Genomic DNA, 23,204 nt, shown 5'->3' on the forward strand with positions numbered 1-23,204 from the left:
TCATATCAATTAGAATTAGAACATTTACCTTCTTCAAGGAAAAAAATGATACTGGCTTGATCATTTCTGTCTACTCTGAGTTGAGAAAATGAATTCCCTTGGAGTTCTGGTCTCAATTTTGCTAGCAAATATTGAACTGCTTAGAAGCTACTCACCAGTCTTAAACCTTCAACTCACACCCCACATCTTAATCATCCCAAGCTGAAGGCTTGCTGCCTTGACACTGGGCAGCAGCGCTTCCTCGCGGCTACCGAGTAAGAGGCTCACCAGTTCATTAGCAGCCCTCTGACCTTGACCAAGCAGCCAACAAAGCAATCCCATCCCACTTGCACGTCCACTCTGATTTGCAACAGTAAGACAAGACCTGGATGGAAAGATGATGGAAGACTCAACCGGAAATTGACTAAGAGTTACACTCTTCCTTGGGCAGAGAACCAGGGAGCTCAGAACGGAGACAGAAGCACACAGATCCACCAGATCCTCTATGCAGTCCTTGCTTACTGTATTTTTATTTTAATTTAGATAAGAAAGAGAGAGATGATTACACAGAAAACACCAACATCTGCAGAATTACAAATTAAGCAAATGCAACGGGAAACACACGTGTTTCGGTCCCTTTCTGGTGCTCTTTTACCATCTGCTCTCTTGGAAGGAACTCAGGAGCTGTAGTACTTGAGGAGATTCTCATCCGTAGGTTTGAGGATTTTCTTATCTGCCATATTCACTACCCACCCAGGAGCAAGACCAAAGAAAATCTGCCTTGGATCTTTTCGAGTGCTGAGCATTTGGAAGAGTTTGTCTTTCGTGATATCAGGTAAGATATAACCATACTTCTTGGCGAGTTCCAGTCTCGCTTCAGGAAATTCAGCAGGATCCGCCAAGTAACCACGATTCCTTGCATCAGTGTAATAGGTTACCAGTGCCTCAGGGGGGAGCATTCGCTTGGGAATGGGTTGTCCACGGAGAAAGAATGGAATAGGTTTGCACAGTATTTCTAAAAAAAATGTTTAAATAGAAAGAGAGAGATGCAAATACTGCCTATATACACAATGATTTTCTCTTAATAATGGTATTCTTTTAATTATTAATTTTTAAATATTTCCAAGAGGAAAACTTAATTCCCAAAACTTTTTTTTTTATTAAACAGGTTTGTCTTAAGTAAGCAAATGGAAACACTTGACTTTCAAAAGTCTGCATCTTGAAAGTCAAAGTTACTCCTGCATCACCAACAGCGAGTGAATTTCTAAACGTGGGAAATAGCATATTGAAGCCCCATGTTTCAAAAAACAAAACCTTTTTATGACACACTGGCTGAGGTGTATGAGAAGGCGGAGCGCCACCAGCCACACCAGTAGTAGAAAGCCCTCAAACAGGAAGCCAAGGGAGCTGCAGAGCAAGTCAAACCCTCGTGTGGCAGTCAGCACGCGACCCCGAGGCAACAAGCTTACCCAGGCTCCGAGGGTCGTAGAAGGCCGTCGTGACGACACCCCCGTTCTTCTCGATCGCAGCGATGGCCAGCTCTGAAGCCAGCTGTACTTCAATATTAACTTTTGCCTTAAAGGTGTCAGCACCCTGTCACCCGTCAAAACAAGGTCTGTGAGGAGACGGCTTGGCTACAAGTGAATTAATTACATGAGCTTCCCGTCTACACTGTGTTTTCTCCTCTAAAGGGCCTGCAACGTGACAGCTATTCCTACTTTAAATACCTCTGCTTTGAGGTCCTATCAAACACCAAATTCTTCCACGTTTTTTAGGCCAACCTGTTTTACCAATTTTCATTCCCTATGAGCAGGGGTGACTAGATTCCATTTTATGCATTTGGCGGGCACCAACATAAATACACATTCCCATTACTTCAGTAACAGCAGATTGTTTAATCCTCAAGACAACTCTAGACCAACAGAATCCCTGCCACACCAATGTCATAGACGGCAACACATAGACGGAAACGCAGAGAGGTTAAGCAACTTGCCCAAGATCACAAAGCCAGGGGGAGTCTAGTCCCAGCGCCTTCGTTCCTAACCACATTATGCCATGTGACACAGATAAAAACTTACCTTCCTGACCCATAAGTAAGCAAGAGGCCAAGAGCTGGTTAAAGAGGGGGGCAAGAGGGCTCGAGCCAGCAAAAGAACAAAGTATCTGAGCTTGGGAGGGGCCACTCTAGGGAAAGGGGCAGAGACAACAACAAAAATAAAAATAGTACTCAACTTTTTAAAGTCCCGTCTGGGCACTTTCATTAGGATGTGCTATATTTTACTCTAATTGCAGAACAGATTCTGACAAAATAAAAAGATGGTGGCCCTACCATTCTTTTTGCAGTAATAAAAATTTTTTTTGCTATTCTGGTACGGCCGAAACAAGCTGGCTCCCAATTTCAAAATATTCCATCAATTCTAAGACACATTTTCTCACATTTTTCCCATCTATGATACTGGTAGGCATTTTTACAGTCAATGGCACTCTTGACTCAATGAAACAAAGTCTTGCCATATTATTTGAGATTTCTAATTACTATTCCACAGATTGCTTAACCATTTCCCCATCCTTGGGCATTGGGGTTAGTTCCAGCATTTTCAGTGTTATAAGAAGAATATTTAGCATTTCATTATATCAATTAGGTTTCTTTTGTTTTTCCTTAGGACTTCTGTTCCCAAATTGGTAATGTTGTGCTGAAAGAGCAAAAGAGTCTTATTATCCACTATTTACTACAAATCTGAAATCCAGAAAAGGGCAAGCAGTTTACAGAGCTGTAAATAATGTATAACTGTACTTATTCAACCAATGTCCTGGTGTAGATTTCAGAATGATTTTTGCTAGTTTAATAGACACATGCCTGAAAGCTGTTGGGATGTGCATTAATGTCTGGTGAGGTCATGGGTTTTTCCATATGTTAATCTACAGTTGTGTTCCCTTATTCGCCTCAAGTAGAATACTGAGGTTTAATGGTGTATTTGGTATTGTCTCTTCAAATCATTTTATTTGGAAAACTTTTATCCACAAGTGTACTTTTTCAAAGGAATCTAAAAGGTTTTCCCATAAACAATGCTCCCCTCTAGTGGACACTAAGTTACTTACACAGCAATATCGTATTACTGACATACAAGAAACAGGTAGTTGATTAACAATCTACAAGTTCATTTGCTTATGAAACTCCTGGCCAACTTCTACAAATAGAAAACCGCTTCCCTACAATTAGAACTGAATTTGATTCATTTCTGTCTTCCATAAATACTGAGTGACTATCACAAGCCAATATTTCCAATGTTGTAAATACAGCAATGTATCAAAGTAACTGCTCTCAAAGAACTGACATCACAATGAGGAAAAACAATGAAAAATAAATACATTACTTGGTAATAAGTGTCAAGTGTTCATACACTCAAAGAAAAATCCTTTGGGCAGAATAAGGCAGACGGTCGGGTATGAGGGTATGAATGTTCCTTTATAAAGAATGTCAAAAACATCTTCCTACTAGGATGACATTTGAACAGAGAACCAAACAGAGTGAGGGAGAAGTACGAATGGGTACACAGGAGAACATCCCAGGACCAGGGAACAGAGCCGCCCCTGCCTCCCGCCACCAACAGCATGCAGCTTTCTAAAACCACGAGTATAACACGATCGCCACTACATAATGTTTATGACAACTCAAAAGGGATAAAAATAAAGCAGGCAGGGTGTCGATTATATGCAAATCAGAAATAGCCATCTATGTAACTCCAAAAACAATCTAATTCAGACTTACCTCCTCTACCAGCTGAACACCATAATCCCTTTTAGATGGCTGGATGGTCACGCCTCTCCCATTGACAAGTTGGGTTAAATCAATAGGTTGTGTAGGATCAACTCGACCCAAATCGATAAGATACTGCAGCCTGTTGAGACTCAAAGGCTGATACTGGCGTCTGAAGCTACACAAGAAAGTAACAGTAGTTGGAAAACTCAGCCAGACTTACCTTCCAGCAAGATCTCCAGATCAACTCAGAGCTTTGTCCTGGGTTTTCCTCCATCAGTTTATATGGTTTAACAAAATAAAACCCCTGAGTATGGCATAAACATGTAATATTCCTTGATTTGGGGGCAATGAAACAAAACCAGTAAGTACTTACTTTGTTTCACCAACAATTATTTGCCTAGGCATCTACTTCACTCATTTAGACAAATAAATAAATATTTAACCCACTATGTAAATTATACATTAATGGAACTCAAAGTAATGGTGATTACCATTTATTGGGTGACGAAAATGAGTCAGATTTTATATATGTAATCGCCCTAAACCTCGCGAGCAGACACCATTATCTCCATTTTGCAAGTCAGTGCAATGTCTGGCTTTTTCCCCAATTCAGGCTAAACTTCATTACCAAAAATGGTTCAGAGAAACAGCAATGAAAGTTTGCCTCAAAGTGGATTTAAATTTCTACCAACCTAGTTTTAGGTAACTCTCAGTGAGAATTAGGTATTTTACACTAAGAAGAAAAGCAAACTTACCTATGTCCTTCATTAAACCCGTATTTTGGGATTCGAAGGTAAAATGGAGTCTGGCCTCCCTCAAAGCCCAGCCGGGGCCGGGTTCCTCTCTGTCGTTCTCCCTTGTGGCCTCTGCCACATTTCCTACCTCTTCTCTGACCTCTTGGTCGTCTTCCCTGTAAGGAAAGAAAAATGTTTTATGATCTACAGATGCACTTTTAAAAATTGCATTTCACCTTTGCACTGTATCTTTTGGTTACGCCCTTCATTCATCCAACCAAGCACGACTAGCCAAGCCCACTACGTGCCAGGCACCATCCTAGCTGCTCTGAAGTCCAAACACTCCACATGAGCAACTCTGCCTCCGAAGATGTAGCTAATTCTTGCAACCAAACTCCAAGTTGTGTTTCAAAGGGAAAGTTCCAAGAATGAGATGAAAAAAAGGAGACTGTGACAGGTTGGAACTGAAAAAAATTGTAGAATTAAACATCCACAACAAGCAAAGTTTGCATGATACGCAAGCGCATTTATTTTGGAATTAATTGTCAATATGCCATTGTTACCCATATATCGCGTTTTATTTAAATACCAACTTATAAAGAAAATATTTTTCTTACTTTACATCCTGTCACTTCAGGAAAGCAACAAATTGATTTTTAAAGTGACAGTATGTCCATGACAGCTTTTCTAGCTATATTCAATGATTTGCAAAAGAGACATTAAATGTAATAAATCTTTCCCATGAAAATAAGGTATGATGGAAAAGCACTCCATGTTAAACCCAATTTTAAATGAGACAATCATTTGTACTTCCTGCGACCTCGCTCCCCCGCCCTAATTAACGTAATTAAGCCTCTAAACCTGAACCTTACAGAGAACTGGGACCACGTGGGCAGGTTTTCCCGCGTCACCTAAGCAGAGGGGCTCAGGGGCCCCTGGTTCCCCCAGAGCCTCTGGACCCGCGACCCCGAGGGCCCCCGCGCCGCCCGCAGCCTTACCGGTTTCCTGGAGCCCGGGTTCGGCCTCAGGTTAGCCAGGCTCACACGAGGAAGGGCCCGCAGCAGGTCCAAGGCCTGGGGCCCTCCGCCCCGCACCGGGCCGGCCATAACGGCGCGCCCGCCAAACCGCAAGGACGCCGGGCCGCCAGAGCTACGTAATTTCCGGCACTGCTTTACGGCCGAGGCCCCGCCCCTGTCGTGCTGCGGGCGCGCCGCGCCGCCAGCCGCGGGGCATGCCGGGAGCCGGGTGCATTCGCGGTGGCGGCAGGTGTGCGAGGGTGTAATCTTCGCGGTGCGCCGGCTTTATGTTTAGTTCGTTGGGGATGGGATCCTGTTTTGAGAGGTCGTGCCTTGACCTTGGCTCGGAATGTGCTGCGTTCTCTTCCGCCGCACAAAGCACGCGTTGAAAACGGTGTGTGCGTTAGAGGGCTTGGAGTCACTGGCCTGATGTGTCTCCCAGCCTGGTCCTTAGAGGCGCAGGGTCTTCTCCGAGCTCCACGTGGGGCCCAGAATAAGATACCCTGGGCGCTGAAGTACCGGCTTGGAGCTGAGCCAATTATACGCCCTGTCCTCTGAAAAGAATTGCACAACGGAGAGTTGTGGGTTAATTGTTATTTGGGGCAAGAGGAGGGCTATAGCATGGGAGATAGCCCCTCAGCTCCGAGGAACTGCTCCGGAGGTCAGTATATATGTGATTTACGTGAAGGGAGGTAGTGTCATCAAGCACACATGTTGGCAGAGACTTGCTGCTGGTCACAGGAGCAGATGTCAGCGTTAATGATTCTAGTGCCCTTCTAGATACAAGGAGATGCCAGAATTTGGGCTCATAAAATCTTCTGGAAATGCCTATCTGAAAACCTGTTCTGCCAGTTTTCCCAGAGCAAAGTGCGCCTTACTCCTGATCTCAGCCCTCAAGTCTTTTCAAGGGGTGTTGGAGGTCAGCGGCTGCAGTGGCTACCGACTTCATCCTTGTAGAGGCAGATGGCAAGTTCCGACTTTTAGCTGGCAACCTTGAGATTCGAAAATAATACTCAGGGTCGAGCTATTATAGTGTCTGGCTGGTACCAACCCGTGAATAGGACGCAAATTCTGCATCCTGTCCGAGTGCGTCTGTGTTGCTTTGACCAAGTCACAGACATGCTAACTTCACTTGCTGTTAATACTGAAGGAGCCACGCTGAGCGCTTGGCTGTGTGTCAGTCGCGTGCTGAGTCACCCTCATTCGATTCATCAACTGAACAACCCCTCGTGGGGTAGATGTTATTACCTTTCGGACTTGACAAGGGCGGTAGCTTGAACGACGTCTCATAGCAAGCAGCAGAGCCAGGATTCACACTTTGCCTCCTATTACATAAGTAGTATTTTTTATAATATAAAGTTGAATATCTGCAGCACAAAATACATAACAATATTTTCACTCAAAAGTATCGACTTCCCTATTTTTGTCTTAAGTGAGTATAATATGGACCATGCTCTTTTCTTTTCCTTTCTTTTATTTTTCTTTTTATGTTTCACTGTCTTGCTGGGGGATTGTTCTGCTCATCCCTACTGGTGATCACAAATGGTGAAGGTGGAAATAAATTTTTGGAGGGCAACTACTTCTCTGTTTAAACATTTTTGAAGTTATTTTAAATCAAGTGTGAAAAACTACAGAGGGGACTTCCTGGTGGTCCAGTGGTTAGGACTCTGTGCTTTCACTGCTGGGGCCGAGTTCTATCCCTGGTCATGGAACTCAGATCCCACAAGCCCCGTGACCTGGCAAAAAAACCCACAAAAAACACAGAAAGAAAAAGTTGCATTCATTCCTTTATTTAAGCAATATTTATGAGCGAGACACTGAACTTGTTACTGAAAAATATACATGGATGAAGTCAAACAGGATCTTCTCCCAGATTGTTTGAAATCTAGTAGGGGAGATTTTTCAAGAATTATTATTATTATTATTATTTTGGCTGCACCACGCACTTGTGGGATCTTAGTTCCCCCACCAGGGAGCAAACCCGGGCCCTTGGCAATGAAAGCGTGGAGTCCTAACCACTGGACCACCAGGGAATTCCCCAAGAATGAGTATTTTTGAAAAGTTAAAAAAAAAATCAGGCCTCTTGTAGAACAAATAGCACTACAAGAGAAATACAAATATGTGAGTTCTATAAAACAATATGAAGATAAAAGTCCATACTATTTAGAAGTGTAGAAAGAAATATAGTGAAAAAAATAGAAGCTAGTCCCTGCCTTTAAGGGTTTTCAATTCAATATATTTCATCATCTTTCTGTTAGAAATTTCATACTTCTGGGAAGAAAATTGCAAAATATGTTGCAAAATGTGTCCTAATCTACAGAAAGATACATAGTTTTCCCCCTATCTAGAAAATCATTGTTTTCACTAAGTAATGAGCTCTAGATGAGTGTTAGTTCCAATAATATTCTTTATCATCGAAAAAAAATTTTATTGAATAAATGAGATACAGGAAATATAAAACAGTGTGCTGCCCTTCTGTGAAGTAGATGCTTTTTGTTGTATACGTTATGTAATGTTATTGGTGGACATCAGTTAATGATAGTGGAAGTAATAATTGTAGGCTACATATTTGTTTAGCCCATATGCAACATGTTGACCAAGCATATAAAACAGTCAAAATAATTTGATGAGTCTCATCTGTGTTGTAAGAATGTAAATTAAGGGTGTATGGTGAATAAGTCATCGATCTTTAAGCCTACAGAAGTTTTACATCATCATTATCATTGCAGGATAATATTTATTAAGCACCCACATGCTTGGGGTGTTGTCCTAGACCCTGTTTAAATCACATTAAGGAGACCTGGTAATAAGAAAACATCTCAGCAACTATTTAAGAGTCATCCTGACTCCAGCCCTGGTTAATAGTGACTACTGAGTCATTATATAAAAGAATGAAGTGAACCCTATAAAGATGCTATAATTTGAAGTCCATTGGGAAGGCCCTCCTTCTCATACACTCCCAAATAATCTTCCTCCACCTATCCCAGTGCTTTGACAGTTGTCAATATAGATTGATTCCTTTTAGCTAATTAATTAAAATAAAAATTTTCAAGGATGTAAGAATGGGAGTTGGGGATGAAAATAAAAGGGGATAAATTCATCACACAAGGTACTGTGTATGAACCATAATGATAATACACTATGACATGAAGAGTCACGTCAGGACTTCCCTGGTGGTGCAGTGGTTGAGAGTCCGCCTGCCAATGCAGGGGACATGGGTTCAAACCCTGGTCGGGGAAGATCCCACATGCCGCGGAGCAACTAAGCCCGCGCGCCACAACTATTGAGCCTGAGCTCTAGGGCCCCGCGAGCCACAACTGAAGGCCGTGCTCCACAACAAGAGAAGCCACTGCAGTGAGAAGCCCGCACACCGCAAGAAAGAGTAGCCCATGCTCTCTGCAACTGGAGAAAGCCTGCACGTAGCAACAAAGACCGAACTCAGCCAAAAATAAATAAATAAAACAATAATAAATTAAAAAAAGCTCAACTCAACTGTTTCTGAGATTAAAAAACAACAAGACAAAAGCATGCACATAAAAGTCTCCCATCTCATCTCCCTAAATGAGGTCACACATTAAATGATATTTTGGCAGGGATGGGAACAGGAGGAGGAAAGGAATTTCAGTGATTCAGTTATTACTGACGAGTCATTTTTAGAATGGGACCAAGAATAGGCTAATTTTGTGAAGATCAAAGTTGAGTAAAAAAAACTGGAGATGTGATTTTTCTTAGTGAAGGAAGGAAGGAAGTCAAGGGCGGGAAAGAAGTGAATGGCTTTGATACTGGGAAACAACAAATATTGAGAGAGAAGAGAGCATGAAAAGGGTTGAAAATAAACGTCACCTTCAAAAAAATTACCTAGTTTTATCAAAGGTTGTTCCTGACTCAAAGGTCTTCATTCACACCTAGATAATTTTTGTTTTGACTTTATCATAGTACATAATGCATTCATTTGTTATGAAAAAAATGCAGCTGTACAAAAGCGCCTACACTGAGAAGCAGGAGATCTTCATAGGCAATCACTTTTAACTTTCTGTTTTCATTTCTTCTGGTGATTGCCTCCATATTTACAAATTAAAATTTCCCTACACTAATTGTTTTTTATCAACTTTTGACATTGTATATTCATTCACTTGTTTTATGATAGCTGAAGATCTATATTAAACTACTTCCTTCTAGTATTTTCTCTCATGGTAAACTGTGTGATTTAAATAATATAAGAACTTTAAATAATATAAGAACTGCTTCTTGGATGTTCAAGTTTCAGAAGTATATATGAGCTCCTCCCTCTAAGATGAAGATACTGACACGCCTCCCCTGTCACTCCTTTGCCCTTTCTCATTTCCAACCTCTGTTAGCTGCCTATTTACTAACAATTTACTGACAATTTAATCCATTGTCATGGATTATCAATATACCTGTACACTTTCAATCATCATTTAGTGTAAATAAGAAGCTACGATTACTGTATTTGCTCTTTCTAGACCAGTTTTCAGTATTTCCCTCTTTTCTGGCCCCAGAGAACTGGCTTTCAGGTTGATAGACTTTCTTTAAATTCATGGCCATAAACCTCAAATTGGTCATCCTACCTCAGTGTTCTAGAAAACTTACTTTTTCACTCTCCATGATGACTATTTTGTATCTACTTTCCCTCTCTCTCTGTCAATGATTTTCCTTTATACTTTAGAAAAAGGAGTCATGAGATGGAGAATTTCTTCCACATCCCACCAGTAAATGTACAGTCCTTCCCTAGAGCAGCATTCATCCTCTATATCCTATTAAAGAGAAGGAAGTGGCTTTTCTCCTGCTAATGGTCAGTCTTTCCACCTGTGATCTGGACTCCTCCCACCTGCTTAAGAATTTTGTAGTTTTCATATCCCCTTTCTTTCCTACATTATCAATCTCTCCTTGTACTGCTAATCAGAATATAAAAAGGTAAAATGGTGGGGCTTCCCTGGTGGCGCAGTGGTTGAGAGTCCGCCAGCCGATGCAGGGGACATGGGTTCGTGCCCCGGTCGGGGAATATCCCACATGCCGCGGAGCGGCTGGGCCCGTGAGCCATGGCCGCTGAGCCTGCGCGTCCGGAGCCTGTGCTCCGCAACAGGAGAGGCCGCAATAGTGAGAGGCCCGCGTATCGCAAAAAAAAAAAAGTAAAATGGTGCAGCCTCTTTGGAAAACAGTATGGAGTTTCCTCAAAAAAGTAAAAATAGGGGACTTCCCTGGCAGTCCAATGGTTAAGACTCTGCACTTCCACTGCAGGGGGTGTGGGTTCAATCCCTGGTGGGGGAACTAAGATCCTGTGTGCCACACAGTGCAGCCAAAAAAATTTTTTTTAATTAAAAAAATTTTTTTAAAGTAAAAATAGAGCTACGTTATCCGGCAAGCCCACTCCTGGGTATATATCCAAAAGAACTGAAATCAGGATCTCAAAGAGATATTTGCACTTCCATGTTTACTGCAGCATTATTCACAGTAGCTAAGACATGGAAACAACCCATGTGCATCGACAGACAAATGGATAAAGGAAATATGGGATAGACCTAAAATTAAATATTATTCCAATTTAAAATTTAAGGAAATTGTACCATTTGTGACAACATGGATAGACATGGAAGATGTTATGCTGAATGAAATGTCAGTCACAGAAGGACAAGTACTGCATGATTCCACCTATATCATGTATCAAATAGTCAAACTCATATAAGTAGAAAATAAATTGGTGATTGCTAGGGATTAGGAGTGAGGTAAATGGAGAGTTGTTGGTGACTGGGTGTAAAGTTCCAGGTATGCAGAGTGAATGCTATCTAGGGATCTATATGATCTAGGGATCTATAAGGTCTAGAGATCTATAACATTACAACATGGTGCCTATAGTTAGCAGTGTGGTGTGTGCTTAAAAACTTAAGAAGGTAAATCTTTTTAAAAAATATATATATATATTTATTTATTTATTGGCTGTGTCAGGTGTTAGCTGCGGCATGCGGGATCTTCGATGGAGCATGCGGGATCTTTTGTTGTGGCATGCAGCCTCTCTAGTTGTGGCTCGTGGGCTCAGTAGTTGTGGCTCACGGGCTTAGTTGCCTCAAGGCATGTGGGATCCTAGTTCCCCGACCAGGGATCAAACCCACATCCCCTGCATTGGAAGGCAGATTCTTAACCACTGGACCACCAGGGAAGTCCCAAGATGGTAAATTTTATGTTAAACGTTCTTATCACAAGAAACAAAGCAAGGGGACACAAGAAATCTTTAAGAGGTGATGGAATGTTTATTACCATGATTGTGGTGATGGTATCACAAGTGTAAGCATATGTCCAAACTCATCAAAATGTACACATTAAATATGTACAATTTGTATATATTAATTGTACCTCAATAAAGCTAAAAAATAGAAATTATCTTCTAAAGTGAGTTCTTAGCAGCACTCAGAGCAGTTGGCCACCCCCACTTGAAATATTTTCCTTGTTTGATTTCTGGATAGCCCACATTTCTGGTTTCTTTCTTCCATCCTGGCTGACCTCTCTCACTTTTACTGTCTCCTCCTACACCATCTGACCTCTAAATATTGAAATTTATTGTTTCTATGCAGATGTTCTCCCAAGGTGATCTTAAATGGTTTATAAATTCTCAGATTTATACCCGCGTCCCAAATCAGAGCCAATCTGTATAGAGGGAAGACTGTGAAGACACAGGGAGAAGACAGTCACCTACAAGTCACGGAGAGAGGCCTCAGAGGAAACCAGCCCTGCCGACACCTCGATCTTAGACATCTCACCTCCAGAACTGTGCACAAATTAATTTGTCTGTTAATCCACCCAGTCTGTGGTCCTTTGTTATGGTAGCCCTAGCAAACTAATAGAGATTCTGGTACCAGGAATTAGGGCACTGCTCTAACAAACATCTAAAATTGTGGAAGTGACTTTAGAACTGGTTAATGGGTAGAGGCTGGGAGAGTTTTGAGGGGCATGTTAGAAAAAGGAAGGAAAAGAGAAGATTTGGAAATTTCTCAGCCTTTCTATGTTGCAAAAAATGAGAAAGAGTATTCTGGAGGGAACATCAAGGGTGTGACCGGACAAACATTCACTACAGGGGCACAACAGTAAGTGTGAACTGAAAGATGGAAGAGTCAGAGAACTTAAATACAGATTGTTAGAGGTTACGCAATCTGAGGAACAGAGAAAAAGAATGAAGAAAACTGAGCAGGGCCTTACAGAATTGTGGGACCATTAGGCATACCAGCATTTGTGTAATGGAAGTAACTGAAGGAAAGGAGGGAGGGGAGCAGAGAAATATCGACTATATAGTGGTTGAAAACTTCCCAAACACTATGAGAAACATTACGTATCCAAGAGCCTCAATAAACTCTTAGCATGACTGAAAGGAGGTCTACACCCAGACACATCATGGTCAAATGCTGAAAGCTGATGGTATATGTCCAAAGGAACTGAAAGCAGGAAGTCAAACAGATATTTGTATGCCAATGTTCATTGAAGCATTATTCACAAAAACCAAAAGGTGGAAGCAACCCAAGTGTCCATCAACAGACGAATGGATAAACAAAAAGTAGCGTACACCTGCAAAGGTATTTTATTCAATCATAAAAGGGAATGGAGATATGATACATGCCACAACATGGAAGAACCTTGAAAACATTATGCTAAATGAAATAAGTGAGATACAAAAGGATAAATATTGTATGAATCCACTTACATAAAATATCTGGAATAAACAAATTCATAGAGACAGAAAGTAGATTAGACATTACAAAGGGTTAGGGAGAGGGTGGAATGGAGAGTGTTGCCTAACAGTTACAGAGTTTCTGTTTGGAGTGATGAAAAAGTTTTGGAAACAGTGGTGAAGTTTGCACAACATTTTAAATGCGATTAACGCTACTGAGTTATACACTTTAAAATGGCAAAAATGGCAAATTTTATGTTAAATACATTTCACTACAATTACAAAATTAATGATGTAATGTACCAAAAATCATTGAATTGTACACTTTAATGGATGAATTGTATGATTTGTAAATTATATCTCAATAAAGCTGTCAAAGTAAAAGGATGTAAAAAGATAAACAGCAACAATAAGAGAGCTGGAGCAGCTACGCTAATATCTGAAAAAATAGATTTTAAGATAAAAATTGTTAACAGGAAGCAAAAACTGACAGAATCTAAAGAAAACAATAGACAATTCAACAATAAGAGTTGGGGACTTGAATTCCCCTCATTCAAAAATTGACAGAATAAATAGGCAGAAGACTGATGAGGTTATAGAACACTTGAACAACATTAAAAACTAGCGGGACATAATAGACATCTATCAAACACTCTGCCCAACAACAGCAGAATACATATTCTTCTCAAATGCACATGGAGCAGTCTCCAAAATAGACCATATGCTGTGACATAAAACCTGTCTCAATAGAACTGAAAATCTGAAGTCACACAAAGTATGTTTTCTGACCACAATGGAACTTGTGAAAGAAATTTGGGAAATACACAGATACATGGAAATTATTTTCAAGTATATAATTGCCTAAAAATCCACCAAAAAAAAAAAAAGCTACTAAAACTTAAGTGAGTATAGCAAGATTTCAGATACAAGGCCAGTATGCAAAAATTAAATTCCTGTATCTAGCAATAAATAATTAAATTGAAATTTGAAATACCATTTACAATTGCATAAGATGGATTTTCTAGGCATAAATTTGACAAAAGGTATTCCGGCCTATACAATGAAAAGTAGAAAACATTACTAACAGAGGGCTTCCCTGGTGGCACAGAGGTTAAGAATCCGCCTGCCAATGAAGGGGATACGGGTTCAGGCCCTGGTCCGGGAAGATGCCACATGCCGTGAAGCAACTAAGCCCGTGCGCCACAACTACTGATCCTGAGTTCTAGAGCCCGCGAACCCCAACTACTGAAGCCCGCGCGCCTAGAGCCCGTGCTCCGCAACAAGAGAAGCCACCGCGATGAGAAGCCCACGAACCACAACGAAGAGTAGCCCCCGCTTGCCACAACTAGAGAAAGCCCACGCACAGCAACGAAGACCCAACGCAGCCATAAATAAATAAAAATTTATAAAAACAAAGAAACACTTTAAAAATAAATAAATAAAACATTACTGGTAGAAATCCAAGATTACCTAAAAATTCACACTAGTTCTTGGATCAGAAGACTCAGTTGTCAGACGTCCTCAAATTGGTCTGTAGCTTCATGAGAATCTCACTGAAAATCCCAATAGCCTTTTTATTTTGGAGAAATCAGCACCAACTTAACATTTTTGAGAGCCCACAAAATTATCAGCACTCAGATCCAGTATAAGAATGATTGGGGAAAAAATAAAAGAGAGTATGAATAAGACCCCCAAACTTCAAGCATTCTGGCTATCATATAATTAAAGTGGAGATTTTGTTGTTTTGTTTTTAAGATCTTTGTTCACTAGCTTCCCCTTCCCTTACACTGGACTCCCTAAGGATTGTTAAAAAACAAAACTCAACAGAATAAATAAAAAAATCTAATTGGCTTTATGCAACGATTCATGAATGGGGCAGCACCCCATCCAGCAAGTAGAGAGGAGCTCCGGGGAGCCGCACAAACAGAAGACTTTTAAAGGCAGAAAGAGGGTGGCAACGAGGAAAGAGCAGATTACTTCATTTTTCTTTGGGGGATGGAAGGGGTCTAGACAGGCTGATTAACTCACTAGCGCCGACTAGGAAATTCCAGACTGACTTTAAGATTACATTCTGCCAGAGATTGAAACTGGAATAAGTTTAGGTAGTAAGTTTCAGTCTGGGGATGATGTGGGCTTAGCACAAGTGACTCCATTTTGGGCCTGTTATCCTCCTTTTAACAGACTGTATATATCCTCTAAGTTTCTCCACTAGATTGTGACAACTAAAAACTGTCGTTTGACACCTGGTTCTACAAGGGTGAAGTCAGTAGCCGCTGCAGTCGCTGACCTTCAACACCTCCAGAAAGGAGTTCAGGGCTGAGATCGGGATGAGGTACCCTGTGCTCTGGGGAAAACTGGCAGAACAGGACTTCGGATAATTAGATACTTGCAGGTGAAAATTTTTATGAACCCAAACTCTTGCATCTTCCCACATTCAGAAAAGCACTAAAACCATTAAATCTCTTCTGACTAGCAGCAACCTTCTAGGGAGACACGTGCTTGACTGCATGCACACTTGGACCAAAATCATCTACCAACTGACCTCGCCCCCCACCCAAACTTTTCAGAGCACGTCCTCAGCGCTGAGAGGAGGTGTCCCAGGGCATAGCCCTCAGTGAGTCCCCAAATAAAACGGAACCACAGCTCTCACTGTGTGTTTTCTCCAGTGGTCAACTGTAACCCTCCGAAGGTCAGGGCATTTTGCATTTAGGTGTGTCCATCTCCGCCCCTCCCAGATCCTACCAGGTATTTGATGGGCATCGGGCCACCGCTGTAGAATGGGGTCATGTGTTCTGGGGCCTAAATCAGTAGGACCTCCAGAGCCACCAATCAGCAAATTGTGGAAACTCGGTGACAACTGAGTGCTTCCCTCTCCAGTTGCAGTTCAAAGGAGGCGAGGCGCGGGCCCCCAAACTACACACCTGTGCAGCCCCCAGTGGAAATACCGCAGAAGCTGCTCCCCAAGTCCAGTCCTTCCCGACCTTTGCAAGTGAGTGGGGTCGGGAGTGACCGCGCGGCCCCGCCCCCCAGACCGGCCGCCCGCACTGAGCACGCGCGGCCCGCGGGCCGGAGGTCAGCTCGGGCCGCCCTCTGCTGCGGCCAACGCGGCGTCGGGCGGCCGGGCACTGTGACGCGCGGGGCGACCGGCGGGGCGGGGCGGGGCGGGGGACGGTACGGCGAGGCGCGGCGCGGCGTGGGCGCGCACGCGCCTGAGCGCGCGCCCGTGGGCGGGCCGGACTCGGCGCTTGCACCCCCTTGGGCAGCGGCTAGGCGCCCGCTCCGCCTTCCGCTTCCGACGCGCGGTCGGTGGAGCCGGTGTATGTGCGGCAATAACATGTCGGCTCCGCTGCCCGCCATCGTGCCCGCCGTCCGGAAGGCCACCGCCGTGGTGAGTGCGGTGCTGGGGGCCTCGCGAGGGGTCGCGTCGCGGGCCGGTGGGCGGCGGGCCGGAGCTGGGACGGGGCGTGCGGTCCGGGGGGTCGGGCGCGGTGGTGGGCGCCGCCCGGCCGGGCTGTGTGCGGAGGGGGCGGGGTCGCGGCGGGCGGGCGGGCGGCACCGAGGCCCAGCGCCCCCGGCCCTGCATCCCCCGGGCCCTGCGCGCGGATCCGCCCCGGGACCCCGGAGGCACCCGCTTGAGTGGACGGCGCCCCAACTCCAGGTGGCTCTGGAGCACGTTGCTGCCTTGTCTGTGCATGAGGTAGATGCCTTGATTGTGTCACCTTGCACCCCTGTCCTCAGTTAAAGAAGTTTGAAGATTTAGTGTCCTTTTCGATCAGAGGTGCTGTTCCTTAGGAAACTTGTGCGTGAGGATCTCAAACTTACTTTTAGCCGCCGGAAAGCTCCCTTTTGGGATGGAGAAATTATACTGTACGCGTGAGAACTTTCATGGTTTGACCCTAAAGAGACAAAACGATTTTTCTTGGAATGTGATCATTTGCCCAGAAGCCTGTCTAACTGGGACCTCTTTAAGTGCTAAAATCCCACGTTAATTATCTTAGGAAATGCACCGAGAGACGTTAAGTGCTTTTGCCCCTTACGCGAGGTCTGTAGAGATTGATTAACTTGCTGAAGGTAGTGTTCTGTGATTCCGGCCTCCACCTTAACTGGGGCTCTGGAGTGTGTAACATTCCGCTGGGTTTATTTAGGCATTGCTTACTGATTGTTCCTCTTCCGTTCTAGGTGATTTTCCTTCATGGATTGGGAGACACAGGGTAGGTACCATTGTTAGTACCCTAATGAAACGGGTCATGCAACTCTACACGAGCAAAGAATTCTAGGATTGTATAAAAATAGATTGATAGTCATATTTCGTACAGTCCAGTCATGAGATAGAATCCTTTCTTTTTTTGAAAACCCCCAGAATTTTCCCCTCATCCTCTTATTTTGTCATTCTTCACCTCCTCTGTCTGGAACATATTAAAACTGCAAACTCCTCCTTGAGTTGCCGTGTGTAGTGGATACCAGAGATGGGAGGTATGTTTGTAGAGATGCAAGTGACAGCTTTCCAGAGGAGGTAAAATTTCAGGGCAGGTTGAGAAGAACTAGTTGATTTTGATAAGTGAGATAATAGCAATGTGAACATTCTGAATGAGAGCTCCGATGTTCCCTTAAAAGAAAAAAATCCGTTGAAGGGCAGGGAATGCAGCTCAAAGATTTGTTTGGAGGCTTATCAAACACATTCTGTTGTGCTAACTGTAGCCACATGGTTTATCTTTCACTCAGTCTCTTTCTATATTGAGAGCTTTTTAAAATTTAAATCAGTGGTTATCTGTTTGAAACTTCGAGCAAATTATTGTTATAACATTGTTACAAAATTGAAGAATTAGAGGAAAAGTGAAGATAAATTTTGATAATATAGCCAAGAAACTATTAAATCTTTGCAAGGAGGCACTGGGCCAGATTAATTCTTGAAAGTGATTCCTAATATCCTTTTATGCCTCCCAAGTAGAGGTACATGACACATGCCTTGCATGGAGTTATGGGAAAGGTTATAGGACTGTTTCTGGCCATCAGGTAGTCCTATGAAAAGGACAGACTTACTTTACTATTTATTTATTTTTCTAAACAGAGGTTTTAGAGGAGCTCTGTTTTATCACCAAACCCTTCTTGATGCTGAGACCCAGGGAGGATCTAGTTCACCTGTAACTTTCCCAATAAAGAGAGCTTCAGGGTCTGAAGAATCAGTCCAGGGGGTAAAATCTTCAGTTGTAGAAAGATTCTCTGTGGACCCCAGTTTAGCCAGATTCTTTAGACCGAAGTTAAGAGTGAAAGTGATGAAAAAAATGAACAATGTGAGATTAAAAACACCAAGAGCAGCCATGACATCTTGACTAAGAATTAAGTTTATATAAAGAAGTAGAGGTCTCCAGTTCTGACAGTATTTACTTTGGGGGAGGGCACGAAAGAAAGCTGACGCTAGATTGCTTCCATGAGCACATGACGAAATTCAGAACCAGCCGATCTGACAAGTGGCAATTCAATGTTTGAGTTACTTTTTGGAGGACTAAAGTTCTTTTGTCAGGTTACCGTAGAGGATGATAGGGATTAAGCGACTCAGCTATGGAAATGGGCAGCTTTGCCTTTCTTGGTTAAGGTTCTTTTTTGCAGGACCAGCCAAGGTGTGTGCTGTCTGGGAACTTGGGTCTTGCAGTCTGTGTTCTCATGAAAAGTCTCTGATGGCCAAATAAGATTGGGGGACCCTGTATAATTCTATATTTTCTCAATTCTAATATGTCATTTCCCCCACATTTTTATGTTACTGAGATGGGTATTCATCTTACGATATGTGTGTTTATTGTGGTGGTGATTTTTTTTTTTTTATAAAAGGCTTTTTTTCAGTGGTGCCACTTAGATTATATCTTAGTGTCTAGGAAATATGATACGGCATAGTCTCCTGTAGAAGATTTACTGGGTATGCACTAGCATGTTTAAAGCTCTGGAAAGTTCTGCAGGAAACACATCTGACCACAAAATTGTTTCTATGCATAACATGTATAATAAAATGTGTTAGTTCAAACTATATTGCCTAAGATCAGTTTTCCTTCCAAAATAAAAACAGCTTGTCTTATGATTATGAAAATGTTACATTTGTCTTACAAAAAAAATTCAAATACAAATATGCTTGAGAAGAGAGTGAAAAACAGTTGAACAACCCAGAGATACATATTTATTTTTGATAGCATTTTAAAAGTGTTTTATTTTGAAATGCTTTCAAATTTATAGAAGGGTTGCAAGAATAAAACAGATTCCTTAAAACCTTCTACTCAGATTCACTGATCTCTATCGAATATGTTACTGTGTTTGCCAAAACTTGGGAGAATAAATTGCCGATGCCATGATTCTTTATTTCCAGACTTCAACATGTATCTCCTAAGAACAAGCAGAGTCTCTTACGTAACCACAGAAAATTACCAAATTCAGGAGATTCAGCACCATTTAACATTGTTATCCGGTCTAGTCTGTCGTCTAACAGACCTTGGCAGCTGCCCCAGTCGTGTCCTTTGCAGTAATCCTGTCCGCCTGCACTTCCATCCCAGCCGCACTGCGCTGAGCTGCTGCGGCTCTTCAGTCTCTTTTAATCTGGAACAGTCCCTCGGCTCTTCTTTGGCGTTCATGACATGGACGTTTCTGCAGGGATCAGGCTGGTCCCTCCATTTAGGTTTATTTGACATTTCCTCACGATGACGTTCAGCTTGTGCATTTTTGGTACGAACACCATGTACATGGTACGGCCTGTTCATTGCATCACGTCAGGAGGCACGTGGGACGCTCCGTCCCATTACTGATGCCGACCTGGATCACGCGATAAAGGTGGTCTCTTTCTTCCTCTGGGTCTCTCTACGGCACCTACTCTCCCTGTGTAGGTAGAGTGAGTCGTGGGGAGATGCAAATCGTACATCAGACTTTCACCTGATATTTTTCGCGTCTGTGGATGATTCTTGCTGGAGTAGGTTGTTACTGTGATGTGATTTTCTAATCCTGCCACTCCTTTGATGTCTATTAGCTTGCCCCTCCCCACTTGTGTAGTTTGGACTCACAGATTGACTTCGAGGGTTACATTCCCTCGTTGTGTTGTCATGTAAAATTTTTAACTACTTCTTTTAAAATAACTTCAAATTTACATGAAGGTTGCAGAAATAGTATTTAGAGGTCCTTCTACCTGTCACTCAGATTACGCAGTTGTTAACATTTCTCACACGCTTGAGAATAAGTTGCAGACATGTTGCCTCATGACTCCATAGAGCTTCAGTGTGTATTTTGTAAGTACAAGGACATGGCCACCTAGCCATGGTGTAACCATCAATCAGGCCGTTAACCCTGATCTGAAGCTACCATCACATCCACCAGCCCCACTTGCCTTTCCCTGGGTTGACCCAGTGGTGTCCTTTCTGGGTCCAGGATCTCAAGTTAGATTGAGCTGTCACGTCTCCTGAGGCTCCTTCAGTCCTGAGCAGTCCATTTTCTTGTCTTTGGTGACCTTGACACTCTTCCCCTATGGGCCAGTTCCTAGGTAGGATGTCCCTCAGTTTGGGTTTATGTGACGTCTCCCTTTCGGCAGGGACACCGCAGAGGTTGCTGTGGTGGTCCTGGGACCACACTGTGTTGATTTTTGTGCCTTTGCTGATGATACTGTGTTTCATTATCTGGTTAAGGTAGTGTCTGCCAGGTTTCTCCACAGTAAAATTAATAAATATAATTGCACTTAAAAAGTGTTTTGTGGGGAGATACTTGGATTTTTTGAAAATATCTGTTTCTCACCAATTTTTCACCTGTGGATTTAGCACCCATTAACGATTGCTGTCTGGATCTGTTATTGTGATGGTTGCCAAATAATGCTCTTTTAAAAAATTCCTTCATTTGGTATTTATTTGTTGGCAGTCTACAGTATTATTTTCAATCCTCTCCTTATTTGACCTCTCAGTAAGATCTGACCCACTTAACCACTTCTGCCTTTGAAACTTTGTTTTGTAAACTTTTACAATCTGGCCTAGAAAAATCTCACACAGATGGGCGATACAGACCAGCGACGCCTGGAATATACGGAGGGGAGGGAGGGGTTTCCATGAAGAGGGCCTGGCTTTCTCCTTCCCCGCTCCCCTTCGTCAGAGCTGTGCTTTCCGGTGTCACGGTCAGCTGTGAGGGGAGGGGGTGTTCCCACGCAAGAAGCATGACTATGGGTGGGGCACCTGGGGGGAGGCAGGTCCCAACCTGCACTGCTGGCCCAGAGCTGCCAGAGCTGAAGCCAGCTTTCTCGCGGAATTACGAATACGGGAAGGGGGACCGACTAGGAAAAAGCCTGTGGTGTTGGGCTGGAATCGAGGAACCAGCGTACGCAGACTTTTTAAGAAGTTCCCAGACTTTTTAACAAGTTCCCAGACGGCAACACATTTTCGAAAACCACTGGACTGAATGAACTGTTTGAGGCCACACTTCTAGATAGAGACAGAGTTGGGGCTAGAACCCAAGACTCCTACTCGTTCATTATTTACTAAAGTATTTTCCTTTGTTGCTTGTGCTTTTGTCTTCACGTCTAAAAAACCATTGCCACGTCCAAGGTCACAAAGATTTTCGCATGTTTTCTTCTAGGAGTTTTATAGTTTGATCTCCTACATCTAGGTCTTTGCTATATTCTGAGTTAATTTTTGTACATGGTGTGAGGTAGGAGTCTAACTTCATCCTGTTGCACGTGGGTTTCCACTTATTCCAGTTACTTTTGTTGAAAAGACTATTCCTTCCCCATTGATTTGTTTTGGCACCCTGTTCAGAAATAAACTGACCGTAAATGTGAGGGTTTATTTCTGTATTCTCAAATCTATTTCGTTGATTTGTATGTCTTTTCAGTGTCACAATCTTTATTACTGTTGCTTTGTAGTAACTTGAAATTGGGAAGTGTGAGTCCTCCAACAATACTTTTTTTTCAAGATCGGCTATTCTGGGTCTCTTGAGTGTCCAAATGAATTTTAGAGTTAGCTTGTCAGTTTCTGCAAAGCCAGCTGTGATTCTCGTAGAGATTGCATTGACTGTGGATCCATTTGGGGAGCACTTCCATCTTAAGAATATTAAGTCTTCCAGAATGCAGGATGTCCATTATATAGATCTTCTTTCATTTCTTTCAACATGTTTTGTACTTTTCACACTAAAGTCTCACATACACACACACACGAACCCACATGGAAACACACATACGCACATGCACGCACCCATATATAACTTCTAGAATAGTGCCTGACTCAGTGCAGTGTTACATAAGTGTTAATGTTCATAATGTTACTAAGTTTTCTGTATTTCGTTAACATTTTGGGGGAAGGTGGATTAAAATAGAGAAGTAGTTAATAGAAAAGCATTTAACATTTATTTCAAAACTATTTAATCCAAAAAGGTCTTAAGTTACCTTTATTTTACCCTCTAATAGAGGTAAAATGTGGAAAGTATCAGGTGTAATGTCAAGTGTAAAGACACAGGGAGCTGTATGTATGTATAGTATCATTCCATTCTTGTGAAATCTATTTCTCAAGTGATATGCATGGAAAAAGTTGGAAGGAAATACGTAGAAAGATTAACTGTTTATTTCTGGCCAGAAGGATTTTGATGACGCCTCATATTCTGTTTTGAACATATATATGTACATATACGCATAAGGAGAGAACGTTAATTAAAGTTACTTTTTCAACTTCTTTTCTTTTTTTGGCTGCGTTGGGTCTTCGTTGCTGTGCGCGGGCTTTCTCTAGTTGTTGCGAGCGGGGGCTACTCTTCGTTGCGGTGTGTGGGTTTCTCATTGCGGTGGCTTCTCTTGTTGTGGAGCACGGGCTCCAGGCGTGCCGGGCTTCAGTAGTTGTGGCACGTGGGCTCAGTAGTTGTGGCTCGCGGGCTCTAGAGCACAGGCTCAGTAGTTGTGGCGCACGGGCTTAGTTCCGTGGCATGTGGGATCTTCCCGGACCAGGGCTTGAACCCGTGTCCCCTGCATTGGCAGGTGGATTCTTAACCACTGCGCCACCAGGGAAGTCCCATAGGTTGTTATTTTTAATGGTGTAGTAAGCATG

At 42.7% G+C, this 23,204-nt stretch overlaps 2 protein-coding genes across 5 annotated transcripts in view; one reads left to right on the forward strand and one right to left on the reverse strand.

Annotated features, from left to right (window-relative positions):
- Window positions 1–480: 480 nt before the first annotated feature.
- MRPL15 (mitochondrial ribosomal protein L15) lies at window positions 481–5,630 on the reverse strand. The gene is made up of 5 exons (XM_082674790.1): window positions 5,472–5,630; window positions 4,495–4,649; window positions 3,749–3,914; window positions 1,449–1,572; window positions 481–994 (listed from the first exon to the last, which is right to left on the reverse strand). Exons 1-5 carry the CDS (start codon window positions 5,577–5,579, stop codon window positions 657–659), a joined length of 891 nt encoding a protein of 296 aa, XP_082530916.1. The 5' UTR covers window positions 5,580–5,630; the 3' UTR covers window positions 481–656.
- Window positions 5,631–16,385: 10,755 nt separating this feature from the next.
- LOC309835196 (transcription elongation factor A protein 1) overlaps window positions 16,386–23,204 on the forward strand; it is a 60,574-nt gene continuing 53,755 nt past the window's right edge. For all 4 annotated transcript variants that reach the window (XR_014297969.1, XR_014297970.1, XM_082674587.1 and 1 more), the window contains exons 1-2: window positions 16,386–16,552; window positions 17,344–17,375. Coding sequence is in view for 2 of the 4 variants with exons in the window: in XM_082674587.1 (XP_082530713.1) it covers window positions 16,484–16,552; window positions 17,344–17,375 (101 nt within the window). In the remaining 2 variants the exon portion in view is untranslated. The remainder of the gene's footprint in view (window positions 16,553–17,343; window positions 17,376–23,204) is intronic.

This window comes from Grampus griseus, assembly GCF_964374135.1.
Source record: "Grampus griseus genome assembly, chromosome: 17".
NCBI classification, from domain to species: domain Eukaryota; kingdom Metazoa; phylum Chordata; class Mammalia; order Artiodactyla; family Delphinidae; genus Grampus; species Grampus griseus.